Genomic DNA, 27305 nt, shown 5'->3' on the forward strand with positions numbered 1-27305 from the left:
GAAAAGGCTTTTAAATCAATTGTGTTGGTTGACTTTGAACCAATTCACTTGTTTTTACTTTTATCATTTCCTAATCAATATCCGCAATCAAGTCCCAGAACTATAAAAGGAACTCGGAAGAGTACCTAGCTTGGTCACCTGGTGGGTGATTAAATCATCAAGGGAGGGCGATGGGTTATTTTCTTCTTGATCCTCTCTAGAGACTTGAGAAACTTGGAAGGTGTAAACTCCTAAAGGGCAACAAATCTGTGCAAACAGATTCTTCCAAATAGTTTTGTTTGTGGGTTGTAGTGACTAAAACCAGTGGTCAACAAACCACGGCTCACAGGTCAAATCCTAGCCTAGCATCTGTTTTTATAAAACCTGTGAGCTAAGAATGCTTCTACATTTTTAAATAGTTGGGGGGAAAAATCAAAAGAAATGTAACATTTCATGACCAGTGAAATATAAATGAAACTCAAATTTCCACGTACATAAAGTACATTTATTTGAATGCAGCCACACCCATTTGTTTGTAATATTGTCTGTGGCTGCTTTCATACTACAATGGCAGAGTTGAAGAGTTGCAGCAGAGACCACATGACCTGCAAAGCTGAAAATATTTACTATCTCTTTCCAGAAAAAGTTTGCTGGCCTCTGATCTAGACAATTGCAATAGTAACATCAATTAATATCAATTGCAATAGTAGTATCAATTAATTTTCAATTATTCGCCCCTATCTTTTACTTCCTTCATTTATGACCCTAAAATGAACTCATCTGAAAATGTTAAACCAAAATAAAATCCAGCAAGAGTGTACTCTCTGGCCAGTTACTGTGAAGGCGAACTCCATTTTAGCATCCAAGGAATAAGTCAGGTGTTAGGATTTTTTTCAGTTTACTCCCCTTGAGTCCTTTTCTTTAGGGTGACCTTAATTTAGGACTTGGGCATGTAAACCTGAGATAATGTTCATGGTGAGTAGAAAATAGATGTGAGGATATGTAAGTCCTCTGAAGAAGTTCTACTCTATACATCTTTACTGTCAAAAGGTAAATGTGAGCAATACACTGACTTTAAACATGCCAATACAATGAAAAAAAAGTAATGGAAAGTGTCTTGACTGTGTTGAGACCTGAGTTCAAGGATGAGGACCTTTGAGACAGAATCAGATCAAGGAATGGGCCAGATGAGGCAATTTATACTTTTCACCTACTAGAACAGCTTGATTCTTCTGTATTGAAGAAATGTAAACTGGTCTTGTCTGCACTGAAGCAGACAGCACTCTTAAGTGACAATAAAAACTCTAATGCAACTGGAAACATCCATGAATAGATAAACAAAGTTTAATTCCACCATTCAACGGACTATTACTCGGCAATAAAAAATAACTACTGCTACCCACACCAACGTGGATGAAAGTCAGAATCATTATGCTGAAGAAGCCAGACATAAAAGACTACATTCCCGTCTGACTTCATTTATAAAAAAATCCAAACTAAGCTGTAATGGTTAAAAATCAAATCAGGGGTTGCCTGGAGGCTGGAGGTGAAAGAAGAAAGGAAGGCTATAAGAAATCTTTGGGTGTGGTGGAAATGTTCTGTATGTTGATTATGGTAGTGATGTAACAGGTATATAAAACTTTCAAAACTCATATTGCACATGTTTAATGGATGGAGTTTATTGTTTGTATATCATTCCTCAGTAAAGCTGATTAAATACCACTCATGCAGACTTAAAAATAAATAAATCAATAAAATAAACTTGCCAATAAAATCATCTTCCCACCCCAACTCCCAGGAAATTTACTTTCGTTAGGAAGAGAGAAATGATCTGCATATTAGCCTCCCATTAGGAATGACCATGAGTCACAGGAAGTAGCTCTACTGACACATGTCAGATGACAGTTGACCAGATCTGTCTTGAAGAACTAGAGTCAATCGATGACCCACCACCTGGGAACCTGGAGACCCCAAATGGTAAATGACTAGACCCAAGCAATTGTTCAACATAACCATTTAAACCACCTTTTCTCTCCTGGGGAAGAAAATAATGACAAAAATCTACACAAAAATACTATGAAACATTTTTAATCCTGGAAAGGACTTGATTACTGGTAACCAAAGAGGGGAAAAGTCAACAAGAATAGAATCCAATCTTTTAAGTCAAGTGAACACATATCAAATTGCTCAACATTGTTAAATGGCATGATATAATTTATCCATAGAAGACACAGTCTCATTCAGTGGAAAGCTGATTTAAATGTTTTGACAGATCGCTAAGAGATATTATAGGTAACAGCTGACTTAATGGAGTATTTAAGCCTTCAAAACTGCCTTTTAGAAAAATAACAAATAACTTCTTCTACCACTTAGAGGGGAAAGGAAATAACAACTGTCAGTTAAAAATCATAGAAACGTGATTAATTTGTTTATGCCTTTCAACATTCCACTGAGCTCTGCAAAGGCAAAACATAAAATTAAAGTGAGTTTTATAGCCAGGATTGATCTGAATATTTTCCTCACAATATTCCTTCTGTCATACTTCTTCAGTGCTTGAAATAAAATGACAACCCACTGGGATCCAAAGGAAAAAGTCAGCTCTTTCCAAAGATGGGACTGAGCTGCCAAAATCTATTTTATATCTAAAATTAGAAATAAAATAAGTATATCCTTGAATACCAACTATATTTTCAGAGAGTTCATTAAAATTTAAGGCATTTTTGACACGTCAGAGATTTTAGTCCAGTGACAGGAGAGTAAAGAAGCTACCTGGGAGCAAATCCCAATTATCTCTATGGCTTGGAACATAATTGTTGAGCACAGCAAAGATGAAGAGAGAGGTGACAGGTGACTATGCGGAAACTTCCTGACTCTGTCCAGTCTGTATGACTTTGCCAGGGTTCCTCTAAAAGGGTGCACTTCAAGTGTATTTTCATTCTTCTGTTTACATTTTGATCAAGATGGGGAAAGGGTCATCAGCACTGTTAGCAGGATAAAAATGAGCAATGCCAAAATAATTTCTTCGTTATAATAAAATTTAAGAAATTAAACGTGGAAGACGTTTATGTAAAGCAATGCCCTCCGTGAACTTCACAACAAACAATAAAACAATGGCAACCTCACCTATACTCACGAATCCGACAGTAGTGATGTACACAAAACAAACATTCATTCAACAATAACAGAATGGTCCAGTGTTTTACCCACCGGTCAAATAAATTCAATTATTTCTTTTTATCTCATTTGCCACAAAACTAAGGACGACCTGCTGAATCAAAAGTTACAAGTCATACCTCATTGACAGACTTGGGGCAAAACATTCAACAAACCCTGCCCCCATGCCCTGCCTCTCTCGGCCAATCACCAGGCTTTTAAAAAATCTGGATTAAAACTATAAAGATCACTGTTTATTGGAAACAAACCAGAGCACCTTAGATTATAAATGGTCAGGAAACTCCCCTCTTTCCCACTTCTAAAACAATTAAGTTTTACACAAAATTGGTCAAATCCAGCTTCATTCAAACTTTTTTCAACCAACAGTATTTCAGTCGCACTAATACCAATATAACCTGTCCAGCATAGGAAATATCACAATTACCTGGATCATTTTTGAATAAGAGCAACAACACTTATTTCATAACTGCTTCTGGGACAACCACATTCTTATTCTGAATACAGTTATATGCAATTTTCTAAAATTCAATCCCTGCCTTGCTAACTTAAAAAGAAAACTTCCACGGAAGTCATAATCCTTAAAGTCTTTGGCAGGAAAATAAGCATATAACCTTTGATGCTTGACATAGGGTAAATGTCCCACTGTCATTTTCTGGAGACCATGAAATTATCCCAATACCTTTGTACAGTTGTCTGTACTTATAGACAAGCCAGCCCACTTTCTTCTCATGATTTTGCAAGTGATTTGATAAACAAGCTTTCCTACTCATTCTAAATTATACTTCAAGTATTACATAACTTGTTTCAGGCCATTTGACTTTTATAATAGTGTCAGCTTGTTTGTACCAGTGGAAAGTCAAGGCTTCTCCTTATCCCCCCTTTTTTTTTTTTTTAAGAATCCCACTTTCAGTCAAGCCCTTCTTACCAGTTCCAACAAGGATGGCATTTCAAAGGCGATTATAAGTTAGATAACCCAAGCACATGCTGACTCTTCATTAAGAATTACTGCTTACTTAGGCTTCTGAAATCAACAAGGATACCCTATGGAAAAATGAAAAATCTATTGTCTTTCTTTGTTCACCATTTTTAATAGAAAACATGTTTTAAGGTCTGTCAGGAAAATAAATAATGGGAAAAAATAACTGTCCCTTAAAAGTTTTTTCAAATCTTCCCCAAAATATAAACAAAGAAAAGACATAAACGGGATCACAATGCATATGCTCACATCAGCCCTCCAAACACACTTTTTATACAGAATTCATAAAGAAGAAAAGTTACCCATTAATTATATGGCATGCATCAGCAGTGCACTCGTGGGCCTAACCTTGGTTTTGAGTTATTTGTATATACAGATAAATCTCTTCCTGAGTTGAGCTTCATCTTCAGTTGAGACTCAAAACATTTGCTTTCTTATTTTTGGCAAGACACTTGACCATGTTATAAGGCAATCTAACATTTCAACCTCCTTCCCTTTTCAGCGGCATGGCCCTCCTCTGTGACATCATCAATGTGCCGGATATGAGGACAGGCTCTAAATTATGGTCCTGTAAAACTAGAGAGCAGGTTTCTTTGTTCATTAGTCTGAAGGCTACAGCACTGTCTTTCATATATTTGGAGATCTTGAGGATTTCAGTTGAACAGATTCAAAATGGTCTTCTTTGTCCTATGGGGGAAAAATATTAAGACAAAATCAACTCACTAAAATTCCAATAAGATTTTAGGAGCTTACATATCCAGAAACTAAGTTCTAAAATCATTTTAATCTATGTACCTGCCACTTGTAATTAGGATTTTACATTTAAAGGAGGGTGGCAGATATAAAACAGATAGCATGCCTACCTTGAATGATGCCTTTTTTTAACTTTTTATTTTATATTGGAGTATAGTTGATTTACAATGTTGTGTTAGTTTCAGGTGTACAGCAAAGTGATTCATTTACGCATACACATGTATCTATTCTTTTTCAGATTCTTTTCTTCACTGAGGTTGTTACATAATATTGAGCAGAGTTCCCTGTGCTATACAGTAGGTCCTTGTTGGTTATCCATTTTAAATATAGCAGTGTGTACATGTCAATCCCAAACAGATGTCCAGGGGATAAGACACACAATCCAAAATAGAAGCAAACACATGACTGCAATAGACACCAAAAGATGAAGCTGTGATTCTTGTGAAGAAATCACTGAGACCCATGCAAGGGGGATATTTGATCCGGGTGCTGAAACAGATGACCTATCCATGCAAACTGTAGACAGTAAACCAAATATTCTCAAGATAACACAGGGTAAATAATAAGAAAAAAGGAGAGCAGAAATAAAGATAACACCAATAAGACACAAGATCATTTGGGTTCATTGATATGTTTTAGGAAAATCTTAGGGAATCATGCCTACTAAAGATATTAAAAACAAGTCATCTCGGATAATAAATCAAAATTTTAATGCAACTATATCATTGCTGGCATTTGTTATATAATACATTCAAAATGTAGCCTGTTAAGATAAGTTATTCTTCTTTAATGGGGAAAAAGAGAAATAAGAGGTGAGGTTTCTCCCAATGTTTTCATTGTTAGACAAAGCTTTCCGAAGGCTGTTGGAATGGGGTGGGGGAACTATGCTGTTGAAGAGAATAAAGATGAAGAGAACTAGGATTGTTTTAAAAATAAAAGAAATATGAGGCAGATCAGTCCTGGGTGCACATGGATGTGTCTCTAAAGCAGAGAAGTGAAATGAGAAAACAACAGGAAATGGATGTTGAGTATCTGTCAGGAAGAATGAGGTTGCTGTTGTGTCTTTTCTCATTTGAGTGGAGAAATCAGAGACTTCAGATCAATTTAAGGCCACATGGTCAGGATTACAGAAAAAAATCACAGCATGAACACCAGCATATCCCATTTCCCTGCCTCTACCGAGACAACAAGCCCCTGGGAGAGCAGCCTGCAGATCGCAGCACCCTAACCCACTGGCTCTGGGAGAGCCTGCCTGAAGTCTCATGTTTACCAGACTTAATTTTCTAGGAATAACCATCGATAATTGAAGTATTTATTAAGCACCCATGTGTTACAGGAACAGGACTAGACTTCATGGGATACAAAACGTCTGCTCTCAAGGAGCTCACAGTGTATTACAGGAAAGAGTGTTAGAGTATCAGCCATGAACTATAAGAGAAAGCTGAGCTTTTTGTGGCCCCACCTTGAGAAGATTTGATTCAACTTGTTCTTCAGGAAGGGGAGGCAGAGACCTGTTGGTTATCCTCAAGGTAATATTTCAAGTAAAACACTGAAAACAGTCATGTTATCAGGGCTTCATAGGGCTTTCGTTACCATCTCCTCTGTGTTCTGTGTTCACATGGGATTTTGCTCCTATGGCTGATGTGGTGGGATATATACACGCGCACGCGCACGTGCGTGTGTGTGTGTGTGTGTGTAGTTAACACTACTAACTGACTGGGGCTTCCTAATGGCAGGAATTGTATCTCGTTCACTTTTTAATTCCCATAATATGACCCAAGGCCTAGCACATGGTTGGCTGTCAATCAGTGGTTATGAAAATGTACTGAAACACCACCATGCAGAAGGAAAAAACCTGGATTGGAACTCAGAATACGTGGTTTCTAATTCCTATCTCACCCTCTCTTGGACAAATAAGTGAACCTCTCTAGGTCTCAGTTTACTCATGCATTAAATAAAGATGCCATACAAAATGATCTTTTTAAGCTCTAAATTCAAGAATCTACTCAAAATCCAACATCACCCAGAAGCTTCTCCTTAGCTTGTCACTACCCACCTAACTGTACTCCATTCTCTTCTGTACTCCAAGAGACCCTACTCAATACTCTTGTCATACCGGATGATCCTGTGTATGTGGGTTGTGTGTGTGCATGAATGTGTGTTTGATGTGCATGTGTCTTCCATCAATAAACTAGTCTCTGAGATTAACTGTGTCTAATATGACATCTCACCAAAACCCAGTGGAGTGTCTAACAGATAGTATCCCATAAATGACTGTGACATGAACAAAAGAAAAAGGAAAAAAAATCAACTGAAGATATGTTTTAATTGTTAAGAAAAGTCAAGTAAAGTAAATCTATAAATGAAACCCCACAAATCCTGTGCATAAGGAAATACCAAAGTATGGCCTTTAGAACAAGAATAAGGATATATATAAGACAAAGTAAACCTTACTTGACACAGTAGTTAAGAAGTGTATAAATTTTTTTGCTCCATGAAATCATATGTAACATTTTTAAAAGTGGGACACATATAAAAAAAATTTAAAAATAAAAAGTAAAAAAAAGTTTAAAAGTGGGACACAATAAAACTTGTACAATGGCATTCATAGCAGCTTTATTCAGTCAAACACTGGAAATAGCACAAGGGTCCATCAAAGGGAGAACAGATGAACAAACGTGGCAAATCCATACAACAGACTACTCCTCCACAGAGAGGAATCTGCTATAGATAAACACAACAAGGTGGAAGAATCTCAAAAAGATTTTTTCTGAGTGGAAGAAAACTTACACAAAAACTACACTCTCTGTCATTAAGATCATGTGAAGTTCTGAAACAGGCAAAACTAATCTATAGTTTTAAAAGATCATCACAATAGCTTTCCTTGGGGATGGGGATTGAGTATACACAGAAGGACATGAGTTTACTTTCAGACATCAGACTAATTTTCTATATCTTCACAGGATTTAGGGTTACACAGGTATATTCATTTCTCAAATTTCATCACATCATGTATTTGTGAAATATACATTTCACTCTGTGTAAACATTTTGCCTTTAAAAAAAACTTAACATATTGAATTCTCTCATCAATTATATGTAAACTGAAGTGTTTAGGCATCAAATGTATTGAAGTCTGAAACTCACTTTGAAACACATCAAAAAAAAAGAAGATATATCAATAAATGGATAGAGGGATGGAGAGATATGTAACAAAGAGTAAGATTTAGGTGGTGGATATATGGTTGTACCACTGCACAATCCCTTCAACTTTTCTGTAATACTTCAAATTTTCATCTTAAAAAATGAAAAAAAATCATTACATTGACTAAAATTGCTATTCAAAATAAAATGTGGCACACTGAACCTTCTCAGGGAGAAAAGCTCTACCCTCCCTGTTTCCTGTGACTGTTTTCAAGAATCTTTTCAAGCTTTCACTTCTCTGGCTATAATATAAAAACAGAAGAGGTACTGTAATAGGAGGAAACACTTAATGTTTTAGGTAGTGCTCATAATGCCCACTTATTCTTTTAGATTCAGCTCAGAGATGACTTTCCCTTAAATGCATTCCCTGGCACCTAAAGGCTCCCTTCATTGTAAGATACCACCCTTACAAATAGGGAATCAAACACATATATATGGAATCTAAGAAAAAAAAAAAAAGGTCATGAAGAACCTACGGGCAAGACGGGAATAAAGACACGGACCTACTAGAGAATGGACTTGAGGATATGGGGAGGGGGAAGGGTAAGCTGGGACAAAGTGAGAGAGTGGCATGGACATAGATACACTACCAAATGTAAAATAGATAGCTAGTGGGAAGCAGCCGCACAGCACAGGGAGATCAGCTCGGTGCTTTGTGACCACCTAGAGGGGTGGGATAGGGAGGTGGGAGGGAGGGAGACGCAAGAGGGAAGAGATATGGGAACATATGTGTATGTATAACTGATTCACTTTGTTATAAAGCAGAAACTAACGCACCATTGTAAAGCAATTATACTCCAATAAAGATGTTTAAAAAAAAATAGGGAATCACAAGATCACAGCAGGTGAGAAGTCTAAGTCAACTTGTGATGGGAGATAGTTTTTCATGGGCCTCCTGTGTTTCTGCATGTCTTATGAAAAGACACTGATAGTCCTTTATTCTAGGTGATTTTCCAAAGATGTTTCTGTAACAGCCTTGGATGATATAGATAAAGTCTCCTTCTAGAATAAAGGAAATGTTTGCTTACAACCCAGAAAGCTACAGATATTGTCTTTCCCTGTGGAGCAAATGGCAGACATACGTTGGGCCCATCATAAAAGACTCATGTTCTCCAAGCCAGTTCCTCTACAATAACGTAACCCATTCTGTATACAGGCGTCATCTAGTCCACTTCACTGTGTGGGAAGTGAGGCTTGAGGAACCAATACAAATGCTGTGATTTTGGCCAATGCTAATGCTGTGAGTAATAAGCTGTGTTTGGTCTCTGACCCAGAAGACTCATTCCACCTTCCAAAGTGTCTATGAAACTATGGCAGGCTAATTTGTTGGCCAGTGAGTAGAGTGCGATTTCATTACCTTCACAGTTCTTCGTTGTTTGGCCAATGAGAAGAGGAAGTTAATAAAGACATTTCTAGAAGAGAGCTTCACACTCTGGTTAACGAGATTTAAGGAAAGTCCCTGAGAATTGGGAACAAACATGCTGACCACACTGTATGGCAAACAAGGCAATAAAACAGTCCTCCGTTTTCTTGCCTGGAAATGAAGAGGAGCTGGGGAGCTGGTTGTGGGCTGCGCACTGGGAAGTGGGTTCAAAGAGTTCACAGTTCAGCTGACTGGATGGTGTTAGTTCTCCTCTGGCAGGAGGACAGCCTCCCAGTCAGGCTCAAGTGTGCCTCACAGGAGCAACCAGCACTAAAAATCATCCCAACAGGAAAAGAAGGTTTCACCCCCTTTCAAACAACGGTTCCAGAAACATGCACCTACGATCAGCGCTAAAGAGAACATGGAAACCACTTATGGGGAGAAACCAGGTGAAGTGCTAGAATTTGGGCTGCTTCACTTTGGACACGTGGCAGGACTCCGTGATCGTTAAGAATGGAAACAGCAGGGCCATCCTAGGGCTCAACGCTGCTGCCACTCTATCCCGCCAACTTCAGATCCACCCAAAGATGCAGTAAAAGGTCTCAGGGGTTTTGCAGCGGGTCCTCACCACAGTTACAGAGCCATGGCTTCCCTCTGGGGGCGCTTTCTGAGATGAATTCCCAGAGGAAAACTTAGTGAGGCAGTGACCACTACTGGGGCTCTTGCTGCCCTGGATTGGGTTTATAAGGTGGAGGATGGTCACTAGAGAATGAGAAACTGACCCCAACACATCTAGATAAGTTAGTATGGTCAGGCTCACCCGGGAAATGTCCCTTATCCTTTATATTTAAACCAGGCATTAACTTAAATGTGACAATAGAGCAAGAAATGAGGTGAATTCCCTTTTAAAAAGACTCCAGTATGTGAGTCAAGCCCAAATCAACAAAAGAACGTAAGACCTGCAGCCTTCAGCACAGTCAATCGGGCTGTGACTTCTGAGTCAAAAGGTCCCCAAAGGTGAAATAGATGATGTCAGGAATGATGACCTTGCCGATCAACACAGAACTTTGAATGGACCAAAACCACTGGCCGTTTGGTTGGCTTGTGAGCGGCTGCTGGAAAACAGCAGCAGATGCAAAGCCTTGCTGCTATCACAGAGACTCCTCCCCCTTCACCTTTAACCCTTCCTTCCCCAACTATGCTGACTTGGCTGCCTTAAGGAGAAACATGATTAGGGGAAGGACCAAGTTTTCCTGTCACCAGGAGTGACTGCAGACCATAAACACCCATCTGAGACCGCAAGGGAGCCTGGGGAAGGGGAGGGACTCAAACATTTCTGACTCTGCTTGTTGCAGGCACCGAAGTCACCATCCTACCTGAATGGGTGAGAGGAAAAGGGCCTGAAAGTTTAACTAATGGGGTTCAAGCTAGGTTCGCAGTGGGGGAGGGAAAATAATGTGACCTTGTGTGAAGGGTTCTGCGTGCCCATTCAAGATGCTGTTGTTGTGTTACATCTGAATCTATAGTAGGAATTGCGGGCGTGTGCTTGTTCTGCCTTATCTCATAGGCCCCAGAGGACAATCCCCTGGTCAAGAGCAGCCACGTGAAGAGAAGGGCTACTTGGATACTTAGCCCAAGCGTTGCCAACTCCTCTGCCATGTGCAACAAACGTGTGAGTCAGAATTGCACACAAGCTCCTCTACCTTCTGATGCCTGAAATTGTCACTATAAATGATGTCCTGTTGGTGTCAAGTCAGAGGCCTCAGTCTCAACAGCCTTGCCTGTGTTACCAGACCTGCCAGCAGAGATGGCTGATAAACCCTCACAAAATTCAGGGAGCTGCCAACTAAGTAAACATTCTTGAGACTAGGTGGGCAGATGTGCAATGCTTTATCTATCTTCCAGTTGAGAAAAAACAGCCCAGCACCTTACTGCACTCTGCTGTTGGACACAGTATGGTATCACTTGAGTAGTCTACTTGCTCCGTCATATCAGCTAATCCACAAAGTAGTATCTTTTGAGTTAGGCCCAAGCCAACAGGCTATATTATCAACTGCCCAGTGAGGTGAGTAATGCTCTCTACCTTGTGGCCTCACAGCCCTAATGACCACTTTATGATACAATTCTTTGCAATTAATGATTTTGTCAATTGGAGACTGTGGCAGTGGGAAGCAGCCTTCCCCCAGAGGCAACCTTTGGGGTTTTAGACTCAACACCTTGATGTGGCCACCATGTACATATAGCTCTTTTGAAAAACCAGCTATTAGCTTGTTACTGAGCTCTTGTCAAAACTGAATGCCATTACCACACACACTTTGGGACTCTACAGCCTGACAGTCCTACTCTTGGTAGGTCAACAAGGTGGGAAGCGTCCAATAAGTCTCACTTGTCAAATATGAATGGTATATTCAAGAATACAACTGGTCTGACCCAGCAACATCTCAGCCTCACATGAAAATATGGAAGCAGACTCTTTGAGAGAAAGGTTATCCCCTACTCCTCCACCCCAAATGAAGCCACTGGCTCCATGGGGTCCTGGGTTCACCGAAGTTCTACTTCATGCCTGGGCCTGGTTCACTGATGTTTTGGTTGAGCTGAAACCCAATGGTGTCCACCACCTGCTGCAGCTGTCCAATCTCAGCACAAGTATGCATAACTGAAAACCAACAAGATTGCTTGGCTCAGTGGCCAGAACCCAAAGCCCTTCTCATAGCTGTGGCCAATACTTCTTCTGATAAACCTTGTCCTATTTCTACTTACTCTTGAGCTATTGCCAAGATTTAATAGCCACTGTCAACAAACTATTTGGTCTGCCATTTGGAAACCCACTGACTCTTTACTTCTCTTTGGGGCAACAAATCTGGAAACAAATCTTAGCTGTTGATCAAATCATCTGGGTCACTTAGGTAGATGCCCATCCTCTAAAAAGACCAAACAGAGGTAAGCACCTTATAGAGACTGCACCAGACAGATTGCCACAAAACCTACACAGCATTTGAATCCTGTCCAGCATGGCCATAACTCTGCCTCCACACACTGAGTACAAAGTGAAGGACTCTATTTTTCTGACGCAGAGGTTACCACAGCATGCAAGACTTGGGAGTCATACCAAGAGCTGACCAATATTTCCCTGACAATTGATTAAATCAGACCTTTGATCACCTCTTGGGGCTATCGGTGGTGCCTCATCACTGTTGACAGCCATTCAGGTCATGGTGTTGCTGTTCCAGAGTGACTGGCCAACTCCAGTCACACCACCGTGGCCCTTGAAAAACATCTGTTTAATGTTTATGGTTTTATGGACCATTTTCAGCCTAACAGTGGTGTCCCTTTTTTTGTTGCTGTTGTTAAATCACAAAAGCTACCAGAAAAATGGACTGGGAGTAGAGGTACTCAGTGGACCTTCCACACTTCCTACCATTGAAAGGGATCATTGATCACCGGAATAGCCTTCTCAAAAACTGACTCAAGAAGATTTCTGCCTCTATCTCCCTCACCTCCTCCTGGTCCACACATCTTAGTAAGGCAGTTCAGTTACTAAATATGGCTATTTCCAGAAAGGGATTAAGAGATTATCTCCTCTTGGCTGCTTCATGGATAATTATTAGTAAAAATATATAATAAGTAAGAATACATCAATACAACCTACATAAGATTATATACCCATATGAAAACCCAGGATTCTGCCCCGACCACTACTGGCATGATGGGTCCTTATTTAACCCAATAGCAACCCCCAGGAGGTCTGGTGGTAGCCCTCCCAGAAGGGAGCCTAGAAGATTCAAATATAATTCTGGTTTAGCCACCTGTATTGTTTTGTTGGACTGTCATGATCCTAGATCAAAAGGATAATAACTACTTGGTTGACTACACAGCTCATCAAGACCTCGTACCATCCCACATGGACAAAGGCAGAAAACACACTAGGTCGCCACACGCATTTTTAAAAGCCCTTGACCTTCTTGCACCTGGACGTTTGGCAGCACAGAACTCCAGTAGGGGGTGAGTAGAAATAAGGTGGAGCTTTAGCTACGGAAATGGGACAAACTGATTTGTACCAGTGGAAGATCAACAGTGCAGTCTGATAATAAGGCACCTAGGAGGGAGGTACCTTAGGCCCTGAGAGGTGCAAAGGATGAAGGGATACTAATGACTATTTGTTTTTCAAAGCCACCCTGTCACCTTCCTCTGAAGGAAAACACCTTAGTGTTCCTCTCTCAAACTGCTGCCAGTGCCTTAAATTTAACTGACTACTGGGTCTACCAAATCCACCAGATGCTCAAACCACAGCTGGCTGCCATTCCCCTTAGATGTACTGAAAATTCTATCAGAAACAGCAGGGATGATGCCAGCTTCTGCCCCAAAATAACAACGATCAGCATGTCCATCCCCATTGCCATCACTCGATCATTCCATGGAGTGGACAAATACCACCCAGTCTGCGGCATGGACAAACAGGAAAAGCTGGACAAACTGCCCTCAAGCAGTCTCTCCAAAGACAAAGAAGAGACACAACTGTTTGACATGAATCGGGAACGCTAAGGTTTACAAGCCAGCAAGGGGGTCGCAGGCACCATCAACCAGTGCTGCCTCACTAAGTAGGTCCCCCTTGGTGTCCCTAACAACTGTAAATAATACTTTCTTTCCAGAGGCACCATGTGTACCTCTAGGACTGTACTTTTTGTATAGAACCAGATGTTAACTTCTCTCCTAAAAACAGCATGGCTTGTACTTGTATTCTAGGAGTGGTCATAAGTGGTCATAATTCAACTGTTTATGAAAACATCCTCGATAGATCATTTAGCCCTTAGACAACTGCAAGGCTCTTTTCAGTAACAGGCTACCCTTGGTTACTCAGAAGAGATTGCTGGAGGGATAACTGACTTGTTATTCACACTCACTCCATGGGTAGTTATTCAATTAGAAAAGATGGAACGTAAAAAAGAATGAAATAATGCCATTTGTAGCAACATGGATAGAGATAGAGATTACATTACTAAATGAAGTCTGTCATAAAGAAAAAGACAAATACCATATGATATCACTTATGTGGAATTTAAAATATGACACAAATGAACTTATCTACGAAAGAGAGACAGACTCACAGACATAGAGAACAGACTTGTGGTTACCAAGGGGGAGGGGGAGGGGGGAGGGAAAAATTGGGAATCTGAGATTAGGAGATGCAAACTATTACACTGATAGATAGGATGGATAAACAACAAGGTCCCACTGTATAGCACAGGGAACTATATTCAATATCCTGTGATAAACCACAATGGAAAAGAATATAAAAAAGAATACATATATGTATAACTGAATCACTGTGCTGTACACAGAAATTAACACAACATTGTAAATCAACTATACTTCAATAAATTTTTTTTGAAAGAAAGAAAAGGCGGTACAAAATTTGTTTCTGACTCTAACTGAAGTAATCCATGACACCACTTCAGCCTTTGAAGGCATTCAGGTCAACATCAACCCACTGTCCATACACTGTTATGGACAATATAATTGCCTTACACTTCCTCCCTGAGTGCCAAGACACGATCTGTACAGTCACTAAAATTCTTTGTGCCTGGACTGTCTTGTTGGATTGCCATCTTCCTAGACCAAAAGGATAATGACCACCTGCTTGAGGACACTGCTCACCAAGTTCCCCTACCATGGCCCAGGTAGACAAAAGTGGGAGATGTATAGGGTCTTTGTAAATTTTTGAACATGTTCTTAACCCTCTTCCATCTGAATCTTATGGAGGAAAGAGCTCAGTGCCAGTGGAAAGGTCTCAGGCTGAGTGGAAAGGTTAATACAGGGACCTAAAAAGAAAGCCACTTCTTTCTAAGGTGGACCCTGATGATTTACGGCATTTGTTTGGTTAGTTGAGTCTGGAACCCTGGTATGATCAAGGTTAATCATACAGGTTGGCCTCATCTTGCTGTTTGGTGTCTTGTTGGGAGTAGCTCTATTTTTTAAGTGTTATATGAAGCAAATTGACCAGATTTGATTCCAGCCTCAGCCAGTCAGATTAATCAGAGTGAACAGTGGATGGTGTACTAATGGGAAAGTTGCCGGAAGCCAAGATCGTGTAGGAAGGAGGTTTGGAACTGTTGGGAGACAACTCCCCAATGGTTCTCTTGCATTTCTGCCTATCTTATGAGTGAGACACTGACTTCCCTTTTTTCCAGACAGAAAGCAGCCTTTGAAAATAAAGATATCGTGTCCTTCCAGAGCAAAGGGCGGGCTTGCTTACAGTCTTAGAAATAGTGTCTCCCTCTTGAGCAATGAACACGCATGCTACCTGTCCAGTACAGTAACGACACTATCTCCCTTTGGAACAAAGGACAGAGATGCTTGCTGCCCTTTCTAAAAGATTCGGGTTCCCAAAGCTTAAGGCTCCTTTCCTGTAAGGCAGACCACTGTGTGTACAAGAGTCATCTGCAGGAAGTGGGGCTTTGCAACTGGTATAAATGCTGATGTTTTGGCTAGTGCTTCTGCTGTGAGGGTTAAACGGTCCTTTGTCTCTGATCAGAAGTCCCATGTCTTCTAAAGTTTCCACGAAACCATGGAAGGCTCAGTTGTTAGCTTGCAAGTAGGGTAAAATCTCAGCTCTTGACAATCTCTGTACATTCACTGTCCCACAGCAATAGTATCCTCCCTAAACTACCATATTAAGAAAAATCAAATAACCACTAGTTTAAGGGGAATAGGGCTTATTTGTTTTATTTTTAAATGATCCCCTATGATACAGTTATGTGCCTAAATTAGGAAACGATTACTAAGACACTCTCAATAAATGTAATCTTTCACCACATGTCCTTCCTGCTGAAAATCCTTTGAAATGAGTTTTCTTTCTGGTTTCATTCTGTTTTTAATCCTGCATAGGTAAACTGGTAATGTTTCATCTTTTAAGTCAATGGTGAAGAATGTCAATAAAATGTGTTTACACATAATACTTAGGGCTTCATGTTATCTGTTTGCATGTAGTACTCATTTCAAAGCTGACAAATGTGATGACATCTGATAAGTAATATCTCAACATTTTATATAACTTTTATCTCCTCTGTATGAAAAAATCTTGTCATAAAATTAAAAATATAAATAAATGAGATCTTTTATTTATCTAAAATTTTTGTTTTTTAATACTATAATACATAATCTTTGTGCAAATTCAAATATTATAAAACTTCATTACTTTAAAGACACCCATTTATTCAAAACTCTCAAAAAGCAGCTATCATTAGTAGTTTCCTATGCAAATACTAATATAAATGTATATTTAATAGAAATGCAGCAGTCTATGTATTGTTTTCGCTTCATTTACCCTGGACCCATTGACATATCAATACACATAGACATCTCAGTCTTTAACAGCTGCAGAGTTGCACAGCATCCCACTACTTTGATATATGGAAATTTCTTATCTAAGTCCTTACTGATGGTGTTTAAGGTTGTTTCTACCTGGTTAGCCAACAAAAACAATGCTGCAGTGATTATTCTTGTATTTACAGCCTTCTGTACTTCTAAGAGTATTTCTACTGGATAAATACCCACCCTGAATGACAGGGTTTGCATGACTGCTACTGTTAGGTTAATATGGCCCCTTTATTTATAAATACACAGAAATACCAGGTTAAAATTCTGCTCTCACCTTTGTTGCCAAGGATTTGAGTTTTCCCAGTAGCGACTGTTTATTGGAATATACAACTTCCTCTTCATTATCTTCTCCTTCCATGATAGCACAGCTGTCTGCAGCTGGGAGTTCACACTCTTTTGAGTTTGTCGTCATTACTAATTTGGAATATTTGTACTCCAGTCTAAGTAGCAGCAAATAAATAAATAGATAAAGTGGCTGTTTAATATAAATTAATACTTATTTGGGGTGGTCATACACCAGCTAATTAAATCATCGTGAAGTACAGCTGCTCCACCAACACATTCCCTTCACCCATAGCCACAACACTATGTGTTCTCATTAATCTACTGTCTACACACCAATCGTTTCCAGAATTGCAGAGAATCAGTGCAATACAGTTAACGCTATCATACTTATTTTACAGTAATTCAAGTGTCCGATTGTGAAAAACTTTTGAAAAACAAAGAGAAAATTAGAGGTCTGAGCGCATTTTTTTCATTTATAAATATTTGGGAACTAATTTACTGTGCAGTTTTCCAAAGTTTAGTTCGTAGAATGAGAATATTATATAGGTAAGTGATTTATTTGGTCTTTACTATTTCTATCACTCATTCCTTTCTACTCCCCACCCCAGATATTACAACTGTCCCTAGATAATACAGTAGAGAGCTTTCACAGCCCCACTGACATGTAAATCATCTTAAAAGAGCCAAAACATATAATGTATCAATATACAATTGGAAGTTACACTCAATACTCAACTTCGGATTCTTAAAGTCCTGGAGTATATACTTAGTCTGTTTCTTTGCAAATATCTGCCCACAAGAAATTGAAAAAGAAAAGATGGGGCAAGAAGGCAGAATGATGTCATGAAAAGAAAAACAGACACGCAGCGAAAATCTGCCTTCCTTTCTGAGCTCTGCTTCCATCTACCTGAGTAGCCAGGACCCTCTCTTCCTTGTTTTATAAAAACAATGGATCTAATTCAGTTATCTCTAATGTTCTCTGATCTCTGTTATCAGAACAACAATCATTTCCATTTGCTTTCTTAAAGGCCTTTCCTGTAACTCCTTCACTAGGAGAAACTGCTTGCGTCTCTGAGAGAGACTGTTGGATATAATGATTAACTCTAAACTATTCACAACAAAAGAGATTTCTCAGTTCTTATACAGAGGTTACTTACTTCTGATTCTTTTTCCAGAAGTAGCAAGTTAGAGCCACCAGCAAAACAGCTGTAAAAGCTCCCACACCTGCTCCCACTTTTAGCCAAAAGTCAACTGTTTCGCAGGTTGACAACTTTTTCTCAGGCAAAGAAATTCCTTTAATGCACCATTTAGGTTCGTTCCACACATATAAGGTTTCCTTTTAAAAAATGACATAAGAAATGAGATTTAGAAGGAGAAGCGTTTTGCTAACCGTTATTCACAGTAGGCAGAGAAGATTATTCGGCTTTCATCTAACTGCAGCTCCAAAAAGAGAGGAAAGGGATATAGAAGAGAGAGAATAAGGAAACGATGAATGAAAATGTAACGAAACCACGAATTGTCAGATCAGAAGGCTTGCTTCATGCTGAGGAGGTTGAATAAAAATGACTCCATCTGGATATATCATTTGAGCTATTTTCTTCAAATTTCTGATGAGTCCTGACTTCTTAAATCATGTTTTTAAATGAAAGCTTACATTGTTCCATATAACTGACTGGAACGGGTTTCACCCACTCATCCCGTAGGTCCATTTCCCCAAAAAGCCTCCCCACTGAATGGAAGAGCAGACCCCGGACACAGGACATGTAAGTGCAGCATGACTGGCAGGCTTTGGTGTGGGGTAGGCACACAGACTGCATGCCCCCCTTCCCCTGGCCAAAATAAGGAGGGTGTTATTCTGGGTCATCACTACCCACATGAGGGACTTACTCTCGTCCTCCCAAAGCAGATGACTCAATTTTGTTAGGGCAATGTTTTCAAACTGCTCACTGCAATCAACTAGTAAATAGTAACATCAATATACTGGGTCTCAAACAGCAATGTTTTTTTAAATAAACAAGTAAGACAGATTAGAAACAAAAATCAGAGTATAGTGCGTGGTTCCTTATATATTTCGACATACACAATGACAGGTAGCAATTTGCATGATGATTATATCCAGTGACATTAAATGACACAGGCATTAACATTTTTTGCTCATTGTGTCTCCCTAAATTTTCTGGTGAATGACAGTCATTTATCAATACCCTAACAGAAGCCTAACACCATAATGTTTAATGTCACACACATGCACACACTTTTACAGTTGGTCCTGAAGTGAATGATGTGCAGGAGATTCCCATTTACTCTGAGGAAAAATTTCAACCAAGTTTTGGATAAGAACTTTTTAGAAAGGACATTAGTAATTGAAAAAAAAATTAGTGTAACATTTTCATGAAACTTAGTGTGAATAAATTATTTTTTGAATGGCTCACATGATTTTTATAAGAAAGATGAGGGATGAGGAGGCATGAGCAAGTTGAACTGCTGCCTCTTCATCTCAAGGGCATTTCCAACAAGAAAAAGAGACTATGAAAGAGTTTATATGGTTGTATCAATACGCCACACCCAATGCAAATGGCAAGCTGTAATGCCCAAGGACAGTCTTCTAAACAGACCATTAAAACTTCATAACTAAAAAGATACATACTTATAAACCCAGAATTTTTCACTTTTCCATAAGCTCCTCAAATTGTTAAAGAAAAAATAAATTAAGCTGTTGGCAGAATTTCTTAGTCATTCTATAACTTAGCCATTCTATGAATTTCTTAGTCGTTCTTTTAATTAGGAAGATTTATCCTTTCATTAGGCCATGTCTTTGGCAAACAAGAAAATGGCTGACACTGCCGCTGAAAAGTTTATTCTTCCAGCATGTAGGGATATTTTGTGAACAGGGTGAGATCAATTTGTTGATAAATTTTAAAACTTACCTCTCAGTGATAACACAGTATCTCTTCAAATCCCTACTACTGTATAACATTTAGAAGTAATGCTTAGTATGTACTTAGAACCTGGTATAGATTTTTGAGATCCATTTTGATAAGAGCTTTTATCACAAGTCATGTAGCTCTTTTAGTTTATATCAGCTGTATGTGGAGGACTTACAGTGTGTACATTTAACTTCATGTGCTTCTGGATTATACGTCTTTACAGAATTGGAAAAGCAGATTCTCAGTCAATATAAAGTGAAAAACTGTAAAGAATGAAGCAGGCAATAGGATGGAAACGCAGAATTATTAAAGCAATTAAAAGATACTCTTCGCAATATTTTGCAATCATTGTTTTTTTCTATCTTGAGGCTTTGGCATCCAAAGAAATCCACCCTTGTTCACTGACATAATGGAAAATGCAGTGAAAGTTGTCATTCGTATTGAAAGCTCACCAAAGAGCAGACTTTTCGAAATATATTTTTCAGAGATTGGAGGTGAACATACCCACTTACTGCATCGAACCCATTTGTTCGTTCTTGCAGTGGAATACCCTAAGGAAGGACATTTCATATTGTACTAGTTGAAGCTCGATCTCATTTGGCAAATATTTTCAAAATTGACATCTAAGTATAACAGAAGGGCATATTTAACTGATTTTGGTATTTCTCAAAGTAGATTTGGAACTATGGGTGGGGTATGGGGGGAATTACATACCTCAACATGTCAAACACAACAAAGTGTTCCAAAAGGTATTATTCTTAAGGCAAAAACAGACATTTAAAAAGCACATCACCTCGCAACTATCTGTTCCTAACATTCTTATAAGATGTTGAACTGAGGTTTTTCAATGAAGACAGTTTGAATGAGATAAAACTAGAGAAACTGTTGCCACCCCACTGTCTTAAACTTCTAATCACTACCTTCCAGAAGAAAAGTATTAAAGAACGTTTGGATAGAAGGTCATTTAGCTTTTCAAGACTCCTGAGTTAAACTTGGTGGCCAAAGAAGGAAATGCAGCTTTTATTTTTGATTTATTCTTTAAAAAAAGGATTATAAGATAGTAAGTTTAGCATAATTTTAGAGAAAAGATAAAGATTAATTTCCACTGTAAAGCATAAAAAAATGTATCATTATTATTAGGAGGACTAAAAGGAAACCATTTTTTTTGTGAGGCTGGAATTTTTATCCTTGACCCACTTAAAACTGTTGAAAAGAAACTGGCTCAACCGTGCCCTCGATGTGTGAGCAGCATTGTATCTGTGTGCTCTGAGCCAGAATGAGCTATCTACAGGTAAGCACACTTAACTGAATTAAACATTTCCTAATTTTCTGATTAGTTTGTCTATTTGGAGACTTCTCTGTTTTGTATTAAAGTATTAACAAAAACATTTTATATTGTTATGCCTATACTTTATCATAAAATATGAAAATAAGTATTGTTCCATAAAACAATTTTATTTTTAGGCATATCTCTATGTGTCTGAGTTTGTGTTTGTGTACTAGGCTTCATGTACAATGTCTTTCTTACTACAGGTTCACTGTCATTCAAGTATGAAAAATGCCAATGTAGAGAATAGTTCTCAATGTTTTTTTTTTTATTCTTAAAGGTGGACACTACTGCTTCCAAATACACTGAATGTATGGCTTTGGGTGGGGACATTTAGATTTTTTCTCCCTCTTCAACCCTCCAACCTGCCAACTACCAGCTCCTTAAGACTTTCCTTGAAAGAACAGCTCCCCTCTTCGATCCCCTTACCCAGTGAGCACCCTCGCGTATTCCATGCTGACCCGAAAGTCAGTCCTATCCCATCTACCTTCTAGATCTCAGAAATCCCATTGGAATCTCTGATCCTCTGATGCCCATTCTCCAGTAGGGTCCCGACCACTGGTACTGATTTATCCTCTCATCTGTGCTTCTTCAATGTCATTTCAATGGAATTTGGAGAGAGTGAAGTGGTAAGTCATCTTCAAAGAGGTAAAGCTTGGGTTTTTATATGGTACTAGTCAAAGCTGGTGCAGGGAAGTGGGTAATCTCAAACACTATTAGTAGAAAAGCAAATTGATGCAATCAAAGCAATTTAGTAACACATATCAAGAACCTTAAATATGTCCATCTCCTTGAATCCAGTTAATCCCTTTCCAGTAATAAACTCTAAGGAAATAATCAAATGTCTAACAAAGATGTTCATTACAGAGTTATTTACAAAAATATGGTTTTTAATTTTTTCTTAAATGTCCAACAGGGGAATTATTAAATCCCAAATTGCATATATAATAGCACATTTGTCAATAACTAAAAGTCATGTTTTCTTAAAAAAATTTAATGACAAGGGAAGTGTATTAAAGGCATAACGGAAACAAAAAAAATACAGAGAATAGAATCCCAACTTTACTTTAAAAAACAAGTAAGCAAACGAAGGACTGCAGAGAAAATATAGAGTAGGATCTTGATTTACATATATGTGGGAGGGGTGCACATGAGATTCACTCTTTATGTATGCTTCTTGTGGAGAGTCAGTTATATCATCCTCATCTTAATTATACCTATAACTGCATTATATAAACCATATTTGGGTTTAATTATATCATTTCCTTATACTCTGGGTAAATATCCATAGTCTACAGCTCCCTTGCTATAATTCATTTTCCCCAATTCCAGTACACACCTTCAGCCACCTCAACATATGGGAGTCTAGGTATCAAACTTGATTTTAAATACATATTAATATCTCATTAAGTTAACTGTAAGCTTCAGCCATGCTACTGAATCTCAGTTTCTATGGTGTAAGCAATGCTGGACTAAACAATTATATTTTCAATGACACAGTTCTGCTTAGATAGGTTTGCCTCTTACCTGAAATCCCCTCTTACAGGCACCCTCAATCTCATGGAAGTCATGCTCTGTGCACAGAGGGCAAGCTTCAGCACTCTCCCACAGGAAATAGAATGTACATCCATCACAGGTACCTGCTGGACACTTGCTGAAATAAAACATGAAAAACAACAAACCAACGGCTTTTGTAACACCTTCAATTGAGTCCAATCAACATTTGAATGCATGCTGCATACATACTGGGAAGCAATGCGTGAATGCTGAGGAAACACATGAAAAATAATCTAAAGGAGACAAAAACCACAACAAAATACCACTTTGCACCTACCAAGATGGTTAGAATCAAAACAACAGATATTAACAAGTGTTGTGAGGATGTGGGGAAATTGGAACCTTCACACACTGCTGATGGGAATATAAAATGGTGCAGCACTGGAGGAATCTGGCAGTTCCACACACAATTAAACACAATTACCATACGATCCAGCAATTCCACTCCTAGGTAAATATCCAAGAGAAATGAAAATACTATGTCCATACAAAAAACCTTGTATATGAATGTTCATAACAGCATTATTCATAATATCCAAAAGGTGGAAACAACCCAAATGTCCACCAGCAGATGAATGGATGAACAAAATGTGGTATATCCATACAATGAAATACTACTCAGTCATGAAAAGGAATGCAGTACTGATACATGCCCCAACTTGGATGAACTTCAAATATACTACGCTTAGTGACTGAAGCCAACCAAAAATTCCACAAATTGTATGATTTTATTCAGATGAAAGTCCATAACAGGGAACTCGATTTCAACATTTGAAAGTAGGTTAGTGGTTGCTCAGGATCAGGAAAGGGGCTAAGATTTAGAGAGGTAATAGCTAAAAGGTATGGGATTTCTTTGTGAAGTGATGAAAAATTTCTAGAATTGGCTATGGTGATGCTTGCACATATATGAATATACAATAACCACTGAACAGTACACTTTAAATGAGTGAATTTTAATGGTCTGTGAATTATATCTCTAGTGAATTTTAATGGTCTGTGAATTATATCTCTATAAAGCTGGGGTTTTTTAAATTTAAAGAAACAGGTACAGATACTGACCAAAAAAAAAGCTGCCGGAAAGTTTCTTGGTGAATCCTTACTGATTGAAGCAAGAAACTATTTGGAAAGATTCTAATGGGAATGACTATTTTGTTCATGAATCCATTAAAACCAGGGGAATACTGTTCCCTTAGTTTGCCTACTGCAATTCCCCTAAGTCAAGCTGTGTAAATACAGGGCATTGCCCTGAAAACCTCCTTCAGACCTCAGCTGATGCAGAGTAGAGGTGTCCTGAAACAACTAAAAGCAAAATGATAGACACACAATAATAGAGAGAATCCAAAAAACATCCCTTTTTAAGTTTTCATTTCAAATGCCTTTCTGATCATACAGTACCCAAATCTTTAATTTGCAGTCTACCAGAAAGGTAAAATTTCATACTATCAGTTAATTAAATATATTCTAAGGTACCCTAATATGAACACTGAAACAAACTTACATGCCTGAAAATGTATGCATTTTTACATGTCTATCTTTCTGAAGTGTCCGTGTACTGCAGACTAAGTGGACATGGGTGGGAGGTAAACAAAAGCAACGTCTGTACGACGTACTTCAGAAACAGAGACCCAGATTGTCAAAACTAAGAACAATGGTGAAGAGCGACTCTTCGGAAAAATGACTTGACTCTCTTATCTGCCTTAATTTCTCTGTTTGTAAAAAGAGAGTAATAAATATATTCAGACTAAGAAGCAAAGAGAGATTTTTTTTTTTAAGGAAAGTACAATAGATGAAAAACATGCCACTTAAAAAATTATTCCTACCCTCTCCCTTCCAGATCAGTAAAAGCAACTCAAAATTGCTCTTTTGAAAAAGATTGTGTAATCAATTAGAAAAATTCTTCAAGAACACATTATTTGCATAACAATGCTCTGCAACTTTCAAAATAATTACACTTTTCTGATCATTTAGCAAAAATTACCAATAGGTTTTCCTGCTCAAGTCTTTCCTCCGTGAATTATTTTCTATTTTATTTTTCCAACACAGAAAAACTTCAAAAGGAGAAAAAACTGTTTATATCGGGAAGTTGAAAGAGTAAGTATGCTAAAGTTTGAGAAAAAAGAACTCAACAAATGAAAAAAAGGAGAAAATTAATCAAACTGGCAAAAAGCTCTACAGAGAAGACTTGGGTTACGATTCTAACTGGACTTTCAAATGATTCTGTGTTTTTCCGTAAGTGATTCAACCTCCCTCCCCACCATATCACTTTTATAATTTGTCAAAAGCAGAATGTCTGCTATACTGCAGTCATAGGGTGGTTATAAAGGATAAAATGAGAGAACAATTTGGTAAAGTTTAAAGCACTGCAAAACATAAAATACCATTAACAATGCACATCACTTTCTAAAGAACTGGTAGAGCCAAAGAAACAAACAAACAAAAATCAAGATGTTGATATAATTTATAAAGCTGCCGTTAGATGTCAAAATACTACAATGATTCAGTGCCTTTCCTTGGCAGACTTCACTTTTTAAAAGAAACTCTTAGGTTAAAAGCAGTTTAGTTTAGAATCAATTCTTTAATTCTTTTAACTCAATGAATCATTTAAAATGTGGAACATCCAAATTTGATTCTTTGTTATAAACCTAATTGTCACAGTTTGAATCAGGCCTTCCCTGGGAAATAACAAGAATGTATGAAGCAGTAATAATTTCAATAGTGCTTACATATATAAATGAAAACAGAAAAAAAAGATGAAAGAAAAAAAGTAGTAAGATAGATAAATCTTTTATTGCCAGATATGTGAAATACCTTTCCCCTTGCTGACCCGTGTCACCATCTTTTCCTCCCCACCAGATTTTTACAGGTGTCGCTAATTGTGTTTCTACATAACTTTTGCTCTACGTGATCACCACAGAAACCAATGAGTACATGTTCAAAGAAACGAGACAAAGTTTGTACAGTCCGGCATCCTCTGGCACAGGCAATGCTCTCTGACCTCCTGGTGACTCCTTTTGGCTTTGGAATCTCAGGAAGGCCTTTCTCTGCCAAGAATGCCTTGTCATTGGCAAACACCCTTCTTGTGTAGGGTCCATAAAACACCACTGCATCTTGCTCTAATTTTGTTTGCCCTAAGGCTGAAGAGCATCAATCACTTATGACAGTTTGAACACAAGATATTTTGACCTAGAAGTCTTAGATCTATAAAATTTTACCAGTCTCCTGCAAAAATCTCCCTTTCTAAAGGTTCTACCCTTGGTTAACTCGCAAAAGCCAGCATCTGATGAAGACATGGACAAACTATATTTACTGACACTACCTAGTCCCTTTTTTTTTAACTTTTTAAAACAGTTTAATTGAGATATAGTTCAAATAGCATACAATTCACGATATAAAAGTGTACAATTCAATGGATTTTAATATATTCACAATATGTGCAACCATCACAGTCCATTTTTAAATATTTTCAAAATGAAAATTCTTTATTCATTCATTTGTTGATGGATATTTAGGTTGGTTAGCATACCTGGCTACTGTAAAGAATACTGCCTTAAAACATTAGGGTGTAGGTATGTTTTTGAATTAGTATTTTTATTTTCTTCGGATATATATCCAGGAGTGGAACTGCTGGATCATATGGTAATTCTATTCTTGGTTTCTTGAAGAACCTCCATAATGTTCTCCACAGTGGCTGCATCCATTTACATTCCCACCAACAGCATACCAGGGTTTCCTTTTCTCCATTCTTGCCAACATTTATTCGTGATTTTGTTAATGATGGCCACTCTCACTGGTGTGAGGTGATATCTCATTGTAGTTTTGATTTGCATTTCTCAAATAGTTAAGCCATGTTGAGCATTTTCCCTGTGCCTGTTGGCCATCTGTATGACTTCTTTGGAAAAAAATGTCTATACAGGTCTTCTGTCAACTTTTAAATTGTTTTTTTTTTTATACTGAGTTATATGAGCTGTTCATATATTGGGGGGATTAACCCCTTATCAGGCGTATCACTTGCAAATATTTTCTCCCAGTTAGCAGGCTACCTTTTCATTTTGCTGATGGTTTCCTTGGCTGTGTCAGGCCCCAGGGCTGGGGTGTTCACTGTGTGGCTCAAACAGCTCACTCCTCAGGGAGGATCTCCAAGCCTGTGATGTCCCCCTCCTCTTCTGTGTCTCCTCCCAGGGGCACAGGTCCCGACCTGATCGCTTCTCTTCCCTTCCTACTCGACTCCATGTGGATCTTTCTTTACAGTCCTGGTCATAGATGGCCCCTCCTGCCAGTCTCCAGTTTGTTTTCGGCAAGAACTGCCCCATATGTAGATGTTGGGTTTTTTTCTTTTTCTTTTTTTTTTTTTTTGCGGTACGCAGGCCTCTCACTGTTGTGGCCT

The 27305-nt window shown here is 38.4% G+C and overlaps 1 protein-coding gene across 1 annotated transcript in view; it reads right to left on the reverse strand.

The window, feature by feature from the left end:
* Positions 1-3535: 3535 nt before the first annotated feature.
* Positions 3536-27305, reverse strand: part of ELAPOR2 (endosome-lysosome associated apoptosis and autophagy regulator family member 2) — a 179458-nt gene continuing 155688 nt past the window's right edge. The window contains exons 19-22 of the mRNA XM_082632908.1: positions 22892-23018; positions 18268-18446; positions 17100-17265; positions 3536-4816 (exon numbers count right to left, since the gene is read on the reverse strand). Of these exons, the coding sequence (XP_082489034.1) occupies positions 4757-4816; positions 17100-17265; positions 18268-18446; positions 22892-23018 (532 nt within the window). The 3' untranslated portion in view covers positions 3536-4756. The remainder of the gene's footprint in view (positions 4817-17099; positions 17266-18267; positions 18447-22891; positions 23019-27305) is intronic.

Source organism: Mesoplodon mirus, assembly GCF_964341445.2.
Source record: "Mesoplodon mirus genome assembly, chromosome: 9".
NCBI classification, from domain to species: domain Eukaryota; kingdom Metazoa; phylum Chordata; class Mammalia; order Artiodactyla; family Ziphiidae; genus Mesoplodon; species Mesoplodon mirus.